Raw genomic sequence first — 14,719 nt, forward strand, 5'->3', positions numbered from 1 at the left:
ACTCATGTTGTGAGGAAAAGTCCCTGCTCAAGCGATCGGCCCTCTCATTCCGGGTGCCTGGTAGGTATAAGGCCTTCAGGTGGATGTCGTGGGCTATACAGAAGTCCCACAGCCTGAGGGCTTCGTGGCAGAGGGCAGAGGATTGGGCCCCGCCTTGTCTGTTGATATAGAACATCGAGGCCGTGTTGTCCATGAGGACCCTGACTACCTTGCCCTCACAGGTCCAGGATGGGCCTGAGCCCCCCTTTGGCCTTGGATAAGGAAATAACGGGAGTAATACCCCTTGCCCGTGAACTCCTTGGGTACTGCCTCTATTGCTTCTAGTCCTAGGAGCCGCCCCATCTCCTGCTCGAGCAGAGCTTTGTGCGAGGAGTCCCCCAAGAGGGATAGGGGTGGTTGGGCGGGGAGGAAGTAAACTGGAGGGTTTAACCCCGGGAGTTGGTGTTGAGGACCCATCGGTCCGAGGTTAGCTGCGACCATTCCGGGAGGAAAGCACACAACCGGTTGGCGAAGGGTAGCTTTATTGGGGGTGGATCTCTGCTGAGGACTGATAGGGTGCCCCTGAGTGTCCCACCAAAAATGCCTTTTCCCAGCCTGCTTGCCCTTGCAGGACCCAGGCTCGGGGGAGGGAGGAGCAGGCTGAGACTGCCTCTGAGAGCGTCTCTGATAGTCCTGCTTCTTCTTATGAGTGGCCTCATATTTTGGGAGGGTGGCCTGGGTGGGAGTCTGCTGCAGCTTGAACTTAGGTTTTGCCAGAGCTGGGACATAGAGGCCCAGAGTCTGGAGGGCTGTGCGGGAGTCTTTCATGCCATGCAGCCCTGTGTCTGTTTCCTCCGCAAACAGAGCTTTCCCAGGAGATGCTGCATGGAAGACTGCGCCTTGCTTGACAGCCCATGACGCCCGTTTCATGGACAACACGGAGGCCACTGATCGTGCGGCCGTGTCCGCAGCATCCGAGGCTGCCTGCAGGGACGCCCTAGTGGCCGCTGCCCCTTCCTCCACTAGCGCCTTGAACTCCTTCCTATTGCATTCCTGGTGGGAGTCCTCAAACTTGGGCAGGGAGCCCCACAGATTGAATTCGTACCGGCCCAGAAGAGCCTGATGGTTTGCCACTCGTAACTGGAAGCTCGAAAACTAATAAATATTCCTTCCAAAAGAGTCCAGTCTCTGAGTCTTTTTTTCTTTGGGGTTGGGGCTGGCTGACCCTTCTGTTCCCTGTGGTTGACCGACTCGACCACCAGGGAGTTGGGCGCCGGGTGTGTATACAAGTACTCATGCCCTTCAGTGGGTAAAAAGTACTTGCGTTCCGCCCTTTTAGAGATGGGGGCCAAGGAGGCCGGTGTTTGCCACAGGGCATTTGAAATCTTAGCCACCCCTTCATGGAGAGGCATGGCCACCCTACCCAGTGCCGATGGGGACAACATTAAACAGGGATTCTGAGGGCTCCTCCATCTTCTCTGCCTGGAGGCTTGCTGCCACCCTCTTTAAGAGTTCTTGGTGTGCCCTGAAATCCTCCTGCAGGGCAGAGGAGGGCAGGGCCGCAATCACCTCCTCCAGGCAGGGCGAGGAGGATGGTGTGGTGCTCTGAGCATCGGCCGGGACTGGCGGGTCCATCACCTAGTCGGACTCCGGGCACGGTGCCGAGGACGTATGTCCCACCGACTCCTTTTTCGGGGGTCTGGAGAGGGAGGCCGACGGTGCTTCCGAAGCTCCGGCCACCAAGCGAGCTCCCACTGGGGGCTGCGCGGGAGGTCACGGTGTCCACTGATACCATTGGGCCGGCCACGACGCTCGGTGCCACTGCACCTGCTGTGGCACCGGCGGGGCCGGCTGTTCGGGTTGGCTGGCCTGGCCCATCGAAGGACAGCTACGAATGGAGACCAGGCTGGCATAAGATCTGCTGCTGTCTTTGGACCGGGAGGAGCAGCGGTGCTGGGATCTATGATGGCCACGGGACCGCGATCTTGACGTGGAGGACCGGTACCGACAGTAACAGCTGCTCCACGAATGACCTCGACGGGCGGACCCGCAACGGCGAGACGCTGGCAAGCTATGTCTGCGGCTGTGATGTCTTGGCAGAGACTTCGAGCGGGAGTCCGAGCGGGAATGGCATCGACGACTGTGCCGTGACTGACTGCGGTACCCTCTCCGAGACAAGGACTGTTGGCAACACCCGCCGCGGTCCCATCAATATTCTCTCCTTGAGGACGAGCGGTGCCGAGAGTCCCAGTTGGAAGGAACCCAGACAGTCTGGTCGGCGTCGAGGGCGATCCACCTGGACTCTGCCCCGAGCAATCACTGGGTGGTGATCGGCATCGGGAACATTCCCTCGACCAAGACCAGTGCCGGGCCATAGGCAACAGCGAAGATCCCAGCAGCAGCTTGCCTCTGGAGCACGCGGCCGACATTAGCGGTGCTCCAGGCACCGGTATGGACATAACAGCCCGGGCCACCTGGAGGGCTTCAGGTGTGGATGACACCCAGACATCCGGAGAGGCCTGTTCCGAAGGGGCCGGGCTACTCTGCTCAACATGAGTTGGAGGCCTGGGGCCCGGTGGGGATCGAGGACTGCCCGACACGGGCCTAGCCTCTGTCCAGACTTCCCTCAGTGCCCCTTTGAAGAGGGAGTCTTCCTGGACCTCTTGGCGTGCCCCGTGGACGGGGAGCAGCGCCAACTGGTCAATGGCACTGGAGGGTCGCCATGTACCGACGCTGCTGTGCCAGGTACCAGTTTGGAGCAGCTTGCCAGAATAGGGGTCAGCGCTGACTCCACCAGGATGGCCTGGAGCCTAATGTCCCTTTCTCTTTTGGTCCAAGGCTTAAACGACTTCCAAATCTTGCACCTTTCGCTGATATGGGTTTCTCTCAAACAGCCTGCGTGCAGATCACCTCTTGACATAGAACGCCTACAAGAACTGCACGACTTAAACCCTGGGGCGCGGGGCATTCCCTGGCCCGGGCTCACTGACTAACTAAACAACTAACTACAGGTACTAACAGCGAATGCACAAACAGTTCTGGGTATGAGCTACAGCAAAAATGGAGCAGAGCAGTTATGACGCACCTTCACTGGCAGCAAGAAGGAACTGAGAGTGGAGGGAGAGCACAGCTCCCCTTATATCGTGCCCAGGCAGGCACCACTCCAGGGGTCACGGGGGGGCACTCCCACCCCACAGGTACCGCTAGGGGAAAAACTTCCAGCACCGGTGCACGTGGTGAGCATGCACACCTATTGTAGAACACACATGAACAATCACTCGAAGGATTGGTTAAGGTATAGCTGAGATTATTACTATATAAACTGGGGTCCAACAGGAAGGGGGAAGGAGAAAGGGAAATTGGAATCATGCTTGCTAAATGGATGGAACGAGAACAGGGACACAGGCAAGGCTCTGTGATGTCAGAGCTGGGAAAGGGGGACATGGGGTAAATGCTCTGTGGAATCAGAGCTAGGAACAGAACACTGAGGAACTGTTGGCATATAGAGATAAGCCCAACCGGTGTGAAGGCCTTTGGATTCTTGGTTGGAAACTAACCTCAAACATCATATTGTCTGCACTTCTGGTTTCTGTCTACATGATAAGAACCAGGGGAGAGGGTGAAAACAAAGCCCTCTAACACTGCCTACGGTCATCAGGTGGGGATGGTGAAGAGGAAGAAATGCCAACTGTAACCTGCAGTTCTGTATGACATCGTCCTTCACCGATGGAACTAGTGCACGGAGGGGGCCCCACATATCTGCTATATGGATCCCACAGCCCTCAGTAGGGCCAGAAAGAGGGGCCAACCATTTGAGGGGGCCCCCATGGCATGGAGAATCATTGGTCCCGAGGGACGTTGTGTCCATAAGGGTAGTGACTAAGTGCGTAGATCTCCTGTCCAGTCTTGGCTCTCTCCAGGGGGAAGGAGGATGGATGAGCTTGTGAGATTCATCTAAATCTGAAAATTGCTCCTGTTGGAATGGCAAAGCCATTGGTACCAGGGCAATCATGCCTAACAGCTGAGTGAGATGGTTCCTGGTGTGGTAACATGCCTCAGGAGGGCTGGGCCAGAGAAGACAGGAGATGGCAGGCAGGGGAGGACGATATGGTGCTGTGTAGGTCTCGGGTGTTGTGTAGGTCTCTGTGCACCCTGGTTTGTGTGGGGGTGGGGGGGTGTCCGATGATTGATTGGTACTGCCAGTACCAGTGCATCCCTGCTTGTGGTGCAGTCTTTGGGCAGATGAGTCAGTACTGCAGAGTCCACACCCACACACATGGACAGGATTAGCAGATGAGTTTCTATGCTTCAGTATCTGACTCACTGACAGAACTAGTTGATCCTTCTTATGCTCTTTACCCTCTAGCCTGGGGGATTTCCTGCAGAGCGAATTCCTTTGGGTCTGCGAATGAGGGCTTACCCCATCTCAGTAGGCTTGGAGAAGGAATGCATCTCTTATGGACAGCCCTCAATAGGGATCTGTCCTCATGCCTGTAAGAGTGCCCCTTGCTCTCACAGGATGCCCTGGAGCAGCGTTTCCCAAACTTTTTTGGCCACAGAACACTTTTTAGCCTATTATGGAACGCTTATATTATTTTGTAGTCATTTGGTTTTCAAATAAAAAATTGTGTTATTGATGCTCAAATATATTTTATTAAACAAAGCAAAAATACAAATTTAAAATAACAATTTCTAACTAGAAAGCACATATAAAGTAGTACAAAAATCAAGTGCAAGAGTCAAAATTAAATTCTAGATTCTTTCATGGAACACCTATTCACCTCGTGTGGAACACCAGTGTTCCACGGAACAGTTTGGGAAACGCTGCCCTGGAGGAAGAGTCTGGGCTTAGGAAGCTGAAGGCTCCACTCCAAACAGCATGCTCAGAGGATTGCTGCTCATTTGATGAGGGCAATGTACAGAGGGGTCTTCCTAGCCTAAATCAGAGATGTCTTCTCCATTAAATGTTTCCTAAGGCAAAGCTCACTGACTTAATCAGTTCTCAGTGGAAACGAGTGACATACCACACCCAAAATGTGTCTCATACAGACAGCAGAGGCAGCATTGGTATGTGTTGCTGATGAAGATTTAGGGCAGGCAACAGTTTTTGAAGCCTAGGACTCTGGTCGTAGTCCCAAACTGAAAGGAGGGGATCCTGGTCTGGGGAAAACCACTACTTTAAATATACTAAAACTAACTGTACTAAGCTAAAAGAATAACTACTTACAGTTTTACATACATGTCTGAAAAACTGGAGAGAGGACACAGGATTCCAACTCAAGCCATGTGGCGACAAGAACTGAAGGGGCATCAACCCACACTGCCTCTTACAGCCTTGCCAGGGAGCATAAGGAGATCTACTGCACAGGTGCATGCGCATCCACATGTGGAATACACCCAGAAGGACGAGCACTCAAAGAAGAAATGAACACTTGCTGGGAATCTGGTGCTGCCAGTAAAATTGTTTGTACAGCACCTGGGGTCCTCCTCTGTAACTGGGGTTCCTACTTGCTACTGTAATACAAATATAAAGTGATCTCTGGTGTGTAAACTAGAGCAGTGGCAGTCAAAATTCTCCATGTAAGCTTCCAAATGACTGAGGTGGAGATCTGAAAAAGGGCTGCCTATCAGCCTCTTTACTCCACAAAGGCTTTAGAGCAAGAAGGGGCAACTGTAGTGCAACCCTGGCTCCATTACCAAAGCAGCTATCCAGATGCAATGCAGGATACACAACCAAAACAAACTATAAACTTTAGTTGAGTTGCTAGGTAACTGTTTTCTTGGGGTTTTAGCTGTACATTTCAAGTGTTCTACTGATTGTGGCATTTATAGGGGAATAGGGTTGATAAAAGGCACATAACTCAACCTCTACCCTTTCCAGATGTTGCTTTGTTACACAGATGGGAAACTGAAGTTCACTGTTTGAATTCAATGAGCCTTGGTCAACAGTTTGGAGTTCGTGTTATCACAACTGGATTGGATAGTAGGCGAATATGTTCTCTCAGCAGGTCACGTCAGAGGAGTTAGTAGCAGTGAACTTCCATCCTTACATGAAGATGACTATCGGAACAAAATGAAAAGGAGGACTTGTGGCACCTTAGAGACTAACCAATTTATTTGAGCATGAGCTTTCGTGAGCTACAGCTCACTCACGAAAGCTTATGCTCAAATAAACTGGTTAGTCTCTAAGGTGCCACAAGTACTTCTTCTCTTTTTGCGAATACAGACTAACACGGCTGCTACTCTGAAACCTATCAGAACAAAACCAGCACTGATTCCCGACCCCTGCCACAAACTGCACTTTCAGGGACATATTAAGGATGTACAACGTACAGGGGCGATTCCCCTGCTTGCATACACATACCTGCTCAAGTACAAAGTGTAGCTGCAGTAACAGAGCCACAGCTTAGCCATGCCGAGGATGCTCCCACATGGTTCAGGCAGGTTTATACTCAGCCTGGCTACGCTCCGCCTCTGCTGCTGTTACCTGTGCTACACTGCTACTTACACGCATCAGCACTAGCACAAGTATGCATGCGAGCAGGAGAAATCAAGCCGCTGGCTTGTAGCACAGGCACAGCGTAAGAACTCCCAAAACAGGGAGGGCCTTGTTCTTTAGCCAGGCCACTTCTTGACCATCATTCCTTGACTTCTACACTAACGCCTCTGGTTTGGGTTTCCCAACTATCTGGATCTGTGGTTGGGCTAGTCATGAAAACTTACCTGAGCTCTGTGCAAAGCAGGGACAAGTTAGCCAACAGCTGTTGTTCAAATCATTCAAGCCATTCTGCACCTTCATACACTTATTTTCTCCTGGCAGTGCACGGCAACCTACAGGAGCCCATTCTCTGCAAGGCCATCAGTTTTCATGTCCTGCTAATATTTTTAATGCATTTGTCCAATTCGGAATGGGGAAAATGTCCAAAAACAGACATTTTAAAGTTTTTCCAACAGAAAACATGAGACAGAGATCCCACCTTCAGTATAACCAACAGTTTGGTGGCTAGGGGACTAAGCTGGGATGGGAAAAAATCTATGTTCACATCCCAGGTAGAGGAGAGAGAGAGTCTGGAGAAATTCAATCATGGACCTGAGAAACCTTCTAATGAAAGTTTTGAACAGTACACTCCCAGTTTCCATTTTGACAAACAGCAATCTTCCAATGGCAAAAAAGCCACCGCCCGCCCCCTCCCCCCCCCGAATTCCTACTAGCTTTATTCATCCGATCGCATCCATTTCCTCACATTTCAGACATGCTTATTTCTAAATAGGCCCTCTGTCACTGCCAGGTACCCTCCCAATTTTTGCTTTAAATGGGCTAGTTGTTTGTGCCTAGACAGGACCAAACCAGACCAAGTACCTGGCCTTTACAAAGCTGTACCAGGATTTAACTTTTTGGGGCTAGATGCAAGGCAAAGGCCTTCTTGATTTAAGCATGGTGATTGGAACACCTTTCAAGTACAAATGCAGGATAGGACATAGCATTAGGAGGCCTGCATTCTATTGCCAACTCTGCCACTGACTTGTAGCAGGGTCTGGTGCATCTACCAATGTACAGAGTAAGTTAGCATGGGACAGCAGCATACCATAATACCGTATGTATTAATGTTTCTTGAGTACCCAAATCTCTGAAGTCCCCTTTAAGAGATCCATGGCTACCTCTCCCTCTCACCTTACTATTCTGCTCAATTTAGCTTCTTACATACAAACATCTCTGGTATCTGTACACACTACAGAATAAAAATACCATACGGCCTGCATCAATACATTGTTTCTTCTCCATTTCCCCCTACTTTGAGGAAAAAGTGCAATACTTAAGTTTTTTTGCTCTATGCAAATGGTGATATTAGTTGCTTTGTAGGAAAACAGATCAAATGACATTTGTAAATGGAAGATCTCCCAACAGAGGTGTTTCTAGCGGAGTCCGAGAGGGATCTGTTCTTAGCTCAGTGGTATTCAATATCTTTAAAAATGACGATCTCAGAAGACAAAATCATTACCTTCCTGGTTAAAAACAAACCAACCAACTTTCAACAATGGTGGAATGGTAAATTATAACGGGGAAGGTCAGTTCTATACAACCCCCTGGATTACTCGGTAAGCTGGGCTCACTTGAACATGTATGTGTGACCAATTGCAAGATCACATCTAGGAACAAAATGTACACTTACAGAACAGGGGACTGAAACCTGGAAGCAGTGACTCCAAAAAGGAGGTAAATCATGGTTAACCAGCTGATCTTAAGCTCCTAATGTGGTGGCTTAGAGTATTAATGTGACCTTTGGAGGTATAAACAGGGGAACATTTGAATAGGAGTAAGGTTGTGGCATTACCTTTGTAGATGGCATTAGTAAGAATGCAGTTTCCAGTTCTGGTATCCACTCACAGTGCAAATCAAGTGGTGATTTGATCATGGTCTCTAAGTACCTATATAGTGAGATCTCTGAAAGTAGAGGGCTCTTTACGCTATCAAAGACATAGCAAAATTCAAGTGAGGGTAATGAATCACTGGAACACTGTTGGATTCTCCATCACTTGACGTCTTTAAATCAAGATTGGGTGTCTGTTTCTAAAAACACTGCCCTAACTCAAATCACAAGATAAGAGTCTGATGCAGGAATTACTGGGTGAAATTCTTTAGCCTATGTTAAGCAGGAGATCCCTTCCGGCCTTAAAAATCTACAAAAGCAAGTTTGGAATAAAACTTTGCAATTTAACCCAAAAGGAGTGAGATTGTGGTCATACTTTGTGCTGATTACTCCTACAGGAACTTTCTCAGGATAAAGCTAAGAAAGCCACTTAGTATAGTTGCCACCTCCTCTCCATTTTCATTCTTGTTTTACCTCCCTATCCCCACATTTTTCTTTTCCTTCCTGGTATTGTTGATCCTTTAAGTTCCCCACCTCCTATATAGGCCATATGCTGCTCTTTCTACTTGTGAATGGGTGAGAAATCCACTGATGGCAAGCAGTGTAACAAAAACAAACAAAAACTTTAGTAAACAGAAGAGTCGTAGGAAAGCTACTTTGTAGTATGAGAAAGTAGGGAGCTAGTAGGCTAGTTCTGTACATTCATGGTCTCCAATACTTCAGAGATTTAAAAGCTTACTTCAGGGATTTGCGTATTACAAAAGCTACAATCTCAAGGAATAATTCCATTTTAAAGAATCAAAACAGTTTAGTTGGTTACCTTCGGTAAGTGAAAACCTTACAGGTGAGAGCCTTGGACTTTCTATGTTCATTAGTTGTGTAAGTGTTATCTACTCCAGTGAAATCCATTCCCTGCCCAGTCCTAATAAAGCATATGCTCTCATTCACAAGCCTTCAGACAGAATGTTAGGAGGTGTAGAATGTATTATGTCACCCCATGACAGCCAACTGAAAGCTCAAATATTACCATATAACAGTAATTTATAAAAAAGCCGTCTCCAAGTATATAATACTATTCAACTTACCCATCCCTCCTGCTACTGTACAAGTTACACATTAAAGGTCTAACTAGTCAGACCTTTAGATGAGCATCTATTTACAAGCCACAAAGCAGCGATTTTGTAGAGTAACTTTTGTCCAGATAAAAACAGTATAATCTTGACATTTTATTAATGGGCTTCATACTATGCATATTCTGGAGGGCTGTGGAGAAGAGTGATGACTGTCTTTTCTCTTAGTTAATTAGCTACTGAATTTGAGAGTTGGAGGAACAGATTACTTTGGCTATGCATAAGATTTGGGAAGTAAAAATCAAACTGTTTATTATTTACCATTTGAAAGCATTTTACACAGGTTTTGATCTTCAGAATACCCTGGAATCAGTAGAAAAAACTTTAAATGAACAGTTTTGTATAATAGAAACCTTTCAGCAGTCAAAATTCTGACTAAAAAAATACATGCAAAACATACTCCTCTCAAAAACACAACTTTGAACAAAGCACCGAACTACACAGATATGCAGAATGAAACAGCATTTTAACTTCACCAAAAAGTAGTCTTCATAAAAGGTGTAAAAGTCACCTATTCACTAGGCACTGCTCACTTTTTAAACAGAATAGACAATAAAAATATTGTCCACATATCTGCGATCCCAGCTCAAGGGCTGTAGTTAGAAATTCATCTAAACTTCATGTTTTAATAGCGACCTGTAAGAGAAAAAGTATACAAAACGAATTAATGTATGTTATTACTAATAGGCTAAATCTAAATCTTCAAGTAGGTAACAGAAATTCAAGAGCTAAGGGCTTGTCTGCATAGGGAAGTTTACCAGCATTAACTATAGCACTGAACTTCCCTGTGTAAACAAGCCCTCAGATACTTGACATATGGAGGACTGGTGTTTCAAGGTACTGAGAAAGGACAGGTACAATGCAGATTACTATGTACGGCAGAAGGATGTTTCCATGTTTATTAGCAAAGAATGTGGGAACATTACTAACGTACCCCTTAAGAACAAGTAAAAATAATGCAATGGCATTCTATTTTAAACAGAACCTTCCCATATGAATACCTCAACAGAATGTGCACTGATAGTGAGATACTCCAGACAGAAGCCCTTATTTTAGCAACTTTTTGATATTAAATATACTAATACAAAAGCCATTACTCGGACTTTAATCTCAGATTAATTTAAAAAGTGTTCTCTGTCCTATAGAAGGTACCATGTTGGGAAACTCAGTTACAACATGTTAGCCTCTGCCAGGATTGACCATTTGATCTTGGGCATAACCAAAACGTTAACCATGACATGGCAATATGGTGTAACTGGGCCTCCCATGAATTTTTAAAAGGAAAGTTATGCCTGGCAAGGAGACAGTAATGCAAGAAGGCAAGAGTAAAACTGACATTTGCCTTGTCCTTAAAAAGGTGGTCACTTGCATGGAGAACTCAGGTTTTTTCCCCCGCAAGGGGCATTTGGGCAGGAGGAGGGAAGGATAGCTTAATGGTTTGAGCATTGGCCTGCTAAACCCACGGTTGTGAGTTCAACCCTTGAGGGGGCCATTTAGGGATCTGGGGCAAAAATTGGGGATTGGTCCTGCTTTGAGCAGGGGGTTGGACTAGATGACCTCCTAAGGTCCCTTCCAATCCTGATATTCTATGATTGATACTCTCACCATCTAGTTTAAAGTTCCAGTAGTCGCACTCTCAAATTTTTTTATCTACACGAAAGTCATCATCCAATCAATGTCACAGCCAATTCTAAAACAAGACTTACGAGGTGAATAGGATCGAGATCTGGATCGAGATCTGTAACCTCCTCGGCTGTAGTATGGGGATGGTGATCTTCTCCTGTGGAAAGGATTAACGTGATAATTAAGCCAATTCAGGTTTCACAGTAATTAACACTGATCTACACAAATTCAAATGATACCAAGAAATACCATATTATAACTCTCCTTCGACACCCGTTGCTTGTGATTAGTGTACATGCCATGAAAACTGGTAACCAGAAATTTAAGGTTAATCCTGTCACACATGCACTCTAGCTGCCTGTGCAACATTCTTAACTAGCAGTTGATTCACTGAAAACCATGCACAGCTAAGCTGACACAGGAGCATCTGTATACTGTATTGATAGATGCTACCTAAAAGTCAGTAAAGGTACTAGAATATAATGGCCATATGGGGTCACATCAATGGTCCATCTAGCCAAGTATCCAGTCTTCCAACAGTGCCAGCTGCTTTAGAAGGAATGAACAAATCAGGGCAACTGAGTGATCCACTCCCTGTTGTCCAGTCCCAGGATCTGGGAGCACACAAACAGCATGGGGTTTGTCCCTGACCATCTTGGCTAATAGGATGAATCTATCCTCCTGGAACTTATCCAATTATTTTTTGAACCTAGTTATACTTTTGGCCTTCACAACATCCCCTAGAAATGAGTTCCACAGGTTCACTGTGTGCTTGGTGACTACATGCCTATAAAAGCTAGTAGTGTATGAAGAAAGCAAGCTTGAGGTACTTAATATTTCCAGAGAAAAGGTTTCATTTTATATTTTAAACAACCACGAGTCATGCCAATGTTAATTTTTGGACTATTAAACATTCAGAGAATGAGAAACATTAATCTTATCTGTAATCAAACAGCATACCATAAGATAAGTAACAAACCAATTCTACTTATCTTAGCTATTCATCACCAAATATTTAAATTGGAAAAAAATCTAACACCAACAGCTGCAATCTCTGGGCTGGTCAAAAATTAGCCCCCCCCCCCCCCCCCCCATCAAGGCTCTCTACATTTGTCTCCCTCCCCCTCCCCCCCACTTATTCTTGTCCCCCAGCAACTAAGTGCACAGAACAGTTTAAGAGTAACTGAAAAAATTCATTACACATGGAAAATTCACGATCTGTGCCAGAGTGTCAAGCTCCATCACCAGCCTACGTTCTCACCAACCTATATAATTTTAAATTAGGTGAACTTTTGTTTTATTCGTTCACCAGTGACCACTACACTTTTTTTTTTTTTTTTTTTAATGCTTCTGGATGTACATTAGGCCTCAGCTGTTTGAATTTTTTAGGCAGGCTGTTTCATGAACATTTCTACTGTTCTTTGGATATTAAATCCTGTCCAAGCATACCTGTAAATCTGATCCCTGTCTTGGGCAGCTCTCCATCCTCCTCCTCCTCCACCACCACCTCCTCCTCTGTGAAGACAGAAGCAAAATAACCTTTTTTGCACTTCATTATTTTCAAAAGGTATAAAAACAAGGAAAACAGTGCTATATCTAATATAAAACTACAGCTGGATCACACAGGAAAGACAAGAAAATACCTAAATAAAATGTGCTGCACTGTGTAAGTGAAAGCTACCTGTTTCATCACAGTTCACGTGTGTACTATGCCCAGCATGGTTTGGCAAAAATCATAAAGTGTCTGGGAAAGTTGAGGAAGTCTCATGGTCCAGTTTGCCAATATTATACGTTACAATTTCCTATCCTCCAGGTAGCAGCAGTTTGAGAAAGGAAGAAGCTCCATCATTCAGAAGTTAAAGCCATGAGGTGCAACAGACTGGTCTCAGACACCCCCAGAGGACCCAGCCCAAAGAATACTCTAGAGTGGTAAGGAAACTGAGCATGAAGTTTATTTTTGTATAGATCTGTGCATTTCTTATGCTACTAAAGGACAGACAGTGGTGTTTTAGAATCCTGTGCAGAGTCTGCATATGTTGCGTGTTACACCTATTACATGACCTTGAAGAATTAACTTGTGGGCCCAGACAACCTACAAAGCTGGAGTTGTGGGAGCCACAGGGAGCCTGAGGGGCAAGGCAGCAGCAGAGGCAAGGCAGGAGCGGGGAAGGAGAAGAGGTGTTGGATGGGTCTGGGGTTCTGAGGGGGCAGTCAGGGGACGGGATCCAGGCTGTTTGGGGAGGCACAGCCTTCCCTACCTGGCCCTCCATAAAATTTCACAAACCCAATGTGGCCCTTGGGCCAAAAAGTTTGCCCACACCTGTCCTAGAAGGAGTGACAGGAAAAAGGACTAAGGGAAACAGTTGCTCAGAAGGGATATTTTGAGCCAGCTAAGGAATAAAAAGACAGTCTCAGATTTAAAATCTTATTGTAACTGCACAAAATCTGTCTCAGGCCTGATGATAGGAAGTCATTAAAAAACATATAAAGAAAATGAACTACTAGATATTAGCTTAACATTTAAATTTTGTCTTGACTGTTGCATGGTCCAACTTTGTTCATGCAACCAATCTGAAGATTCAGATGTAACATGACATTTTTCATCAAGACCACCACCAACCAGCTATATTCACGTGTTTTAAATAAATTTCAAACAGTTCTACAATTTATTTATGGCAACATATGTTAACTATGAGCTTTCAGTCACCTTAAGTACAACCATGCTAGGTTTGTCAGACTTAAATCCTCTGCAAAATAAAACAGCTATTAAGCCTCATTAGCACTGCCACTTAAAAGGATAGAGGGCAACTGTTAATCTATACGATAGAATTCAAAGCTCCTAGACTACCCCTGCATTCTATGGCGTTCTCTACAATTCAACCCTGCATGTGTCTAAGGTTTCACTTTCTCCCTTAATTTGGTTTATCTTCTCATTTCCTAGAGTTAGTCGCTGTGTTGGTGGATCCTGAAGCAACTGTTGTCCATAAACAGGCTTTACAACAGGAAAATCCAGCTATGGGTGCCAAGGAGTTAGCGTATAGATATGAAGCCGTGAAATATGATTGCCCTCTGTTTTGTAGAAACGCTATGTGACATTTTCGTAGTACATCTGTCCAGTACAAGGACAGGTTTAATTTATGACCTTGTCTACACTTTAACTTTCAAAATAATCTTCCACTGTTGTACTCCAAGTGGCAATAACTTTTGAGCACTGGTGGTCACTGCTATTTTTAGCACTGTGTTGACTAAGTTTCTCCAGAGCATGCTAGACCACCAGATGGGGCAATGCAAGTGGTAGATGTCTATACTAGTACTTTCACCACTGCTGTCTCTTGGAGATTCCCTCCCACCCCCTTTTTGGGCCAGTGTACAGAAGAGGCGTGTATGTCCGCTTGCTCTTAAAGCTGAAGTATTCACAGCAGACACACTATTAAGCTATTAAACTACTTATACAGATATATGTAAGTATAGCATTATGGACTATTTATGTTGAAATTAGAGATCTCATTCAAATTGAAATTCTGTCTGCCTGTCACATTGCCATCTGTTATTTTTGATGTACAGCCAAACAATTATTTGCAGTAAAGACCAAAGATTTCAAAACCAGAGCTTGGATGT

General features: G+C 45.8%; 1 protein-coding gene across 3 annotated transcripts in view; it reads right to left on the bottom strand.

The window, feature by feature from the left end:
- Positions 1-9,704: 9,704 nt before the first annotated feature.
- The window catches only part of TRA2B (transformer 2 beta homolog), a 32,177-nt gene continuing 27,162 nt past the window's right edge, over positions 9,705-14,719 (bottom strand). For 2 of the 3 annotated variants that reach the window (XM_037909779.2, XM_043521748.1), the window contains 3 exons: positions 12,551-12,616; positions 11,185-11,258; positions 9,705-10,114 (listed from right to left, as the gene is read on the bottom strand). In XM_037909779.2, the coding sequence (XP_037765707.1) occupies positions 10,104-10,114; positions 11,185-11,258; positions 12,551-12,616 (151 nt within the window). In that variant the 3' untranslated portion in view covers positions 9,705-10,103. Of the gene's footprint in view, positions 10,115-11,184; positions 11,259-12,550; positions 12,617-14,167; positions 14,171-14,719 lie in introns of all 3 variants that reach the window. The other variant, XM_037909778.2, reaches the window with a different exon arrangement.

Source organism: Chelonia mydas, chromosome 9, assembly GCF_015237465.2.
Source record: "Chelonia mydas isolate rCheMyd1 chromosome 9, rCheMyd1.pri.v2, whole genome shotgun sequence".
NCBI lineage: Eukaryota > Metazoa > Chordata > Testudines > Cheloniidae > Chelonia > Chelonia mydas.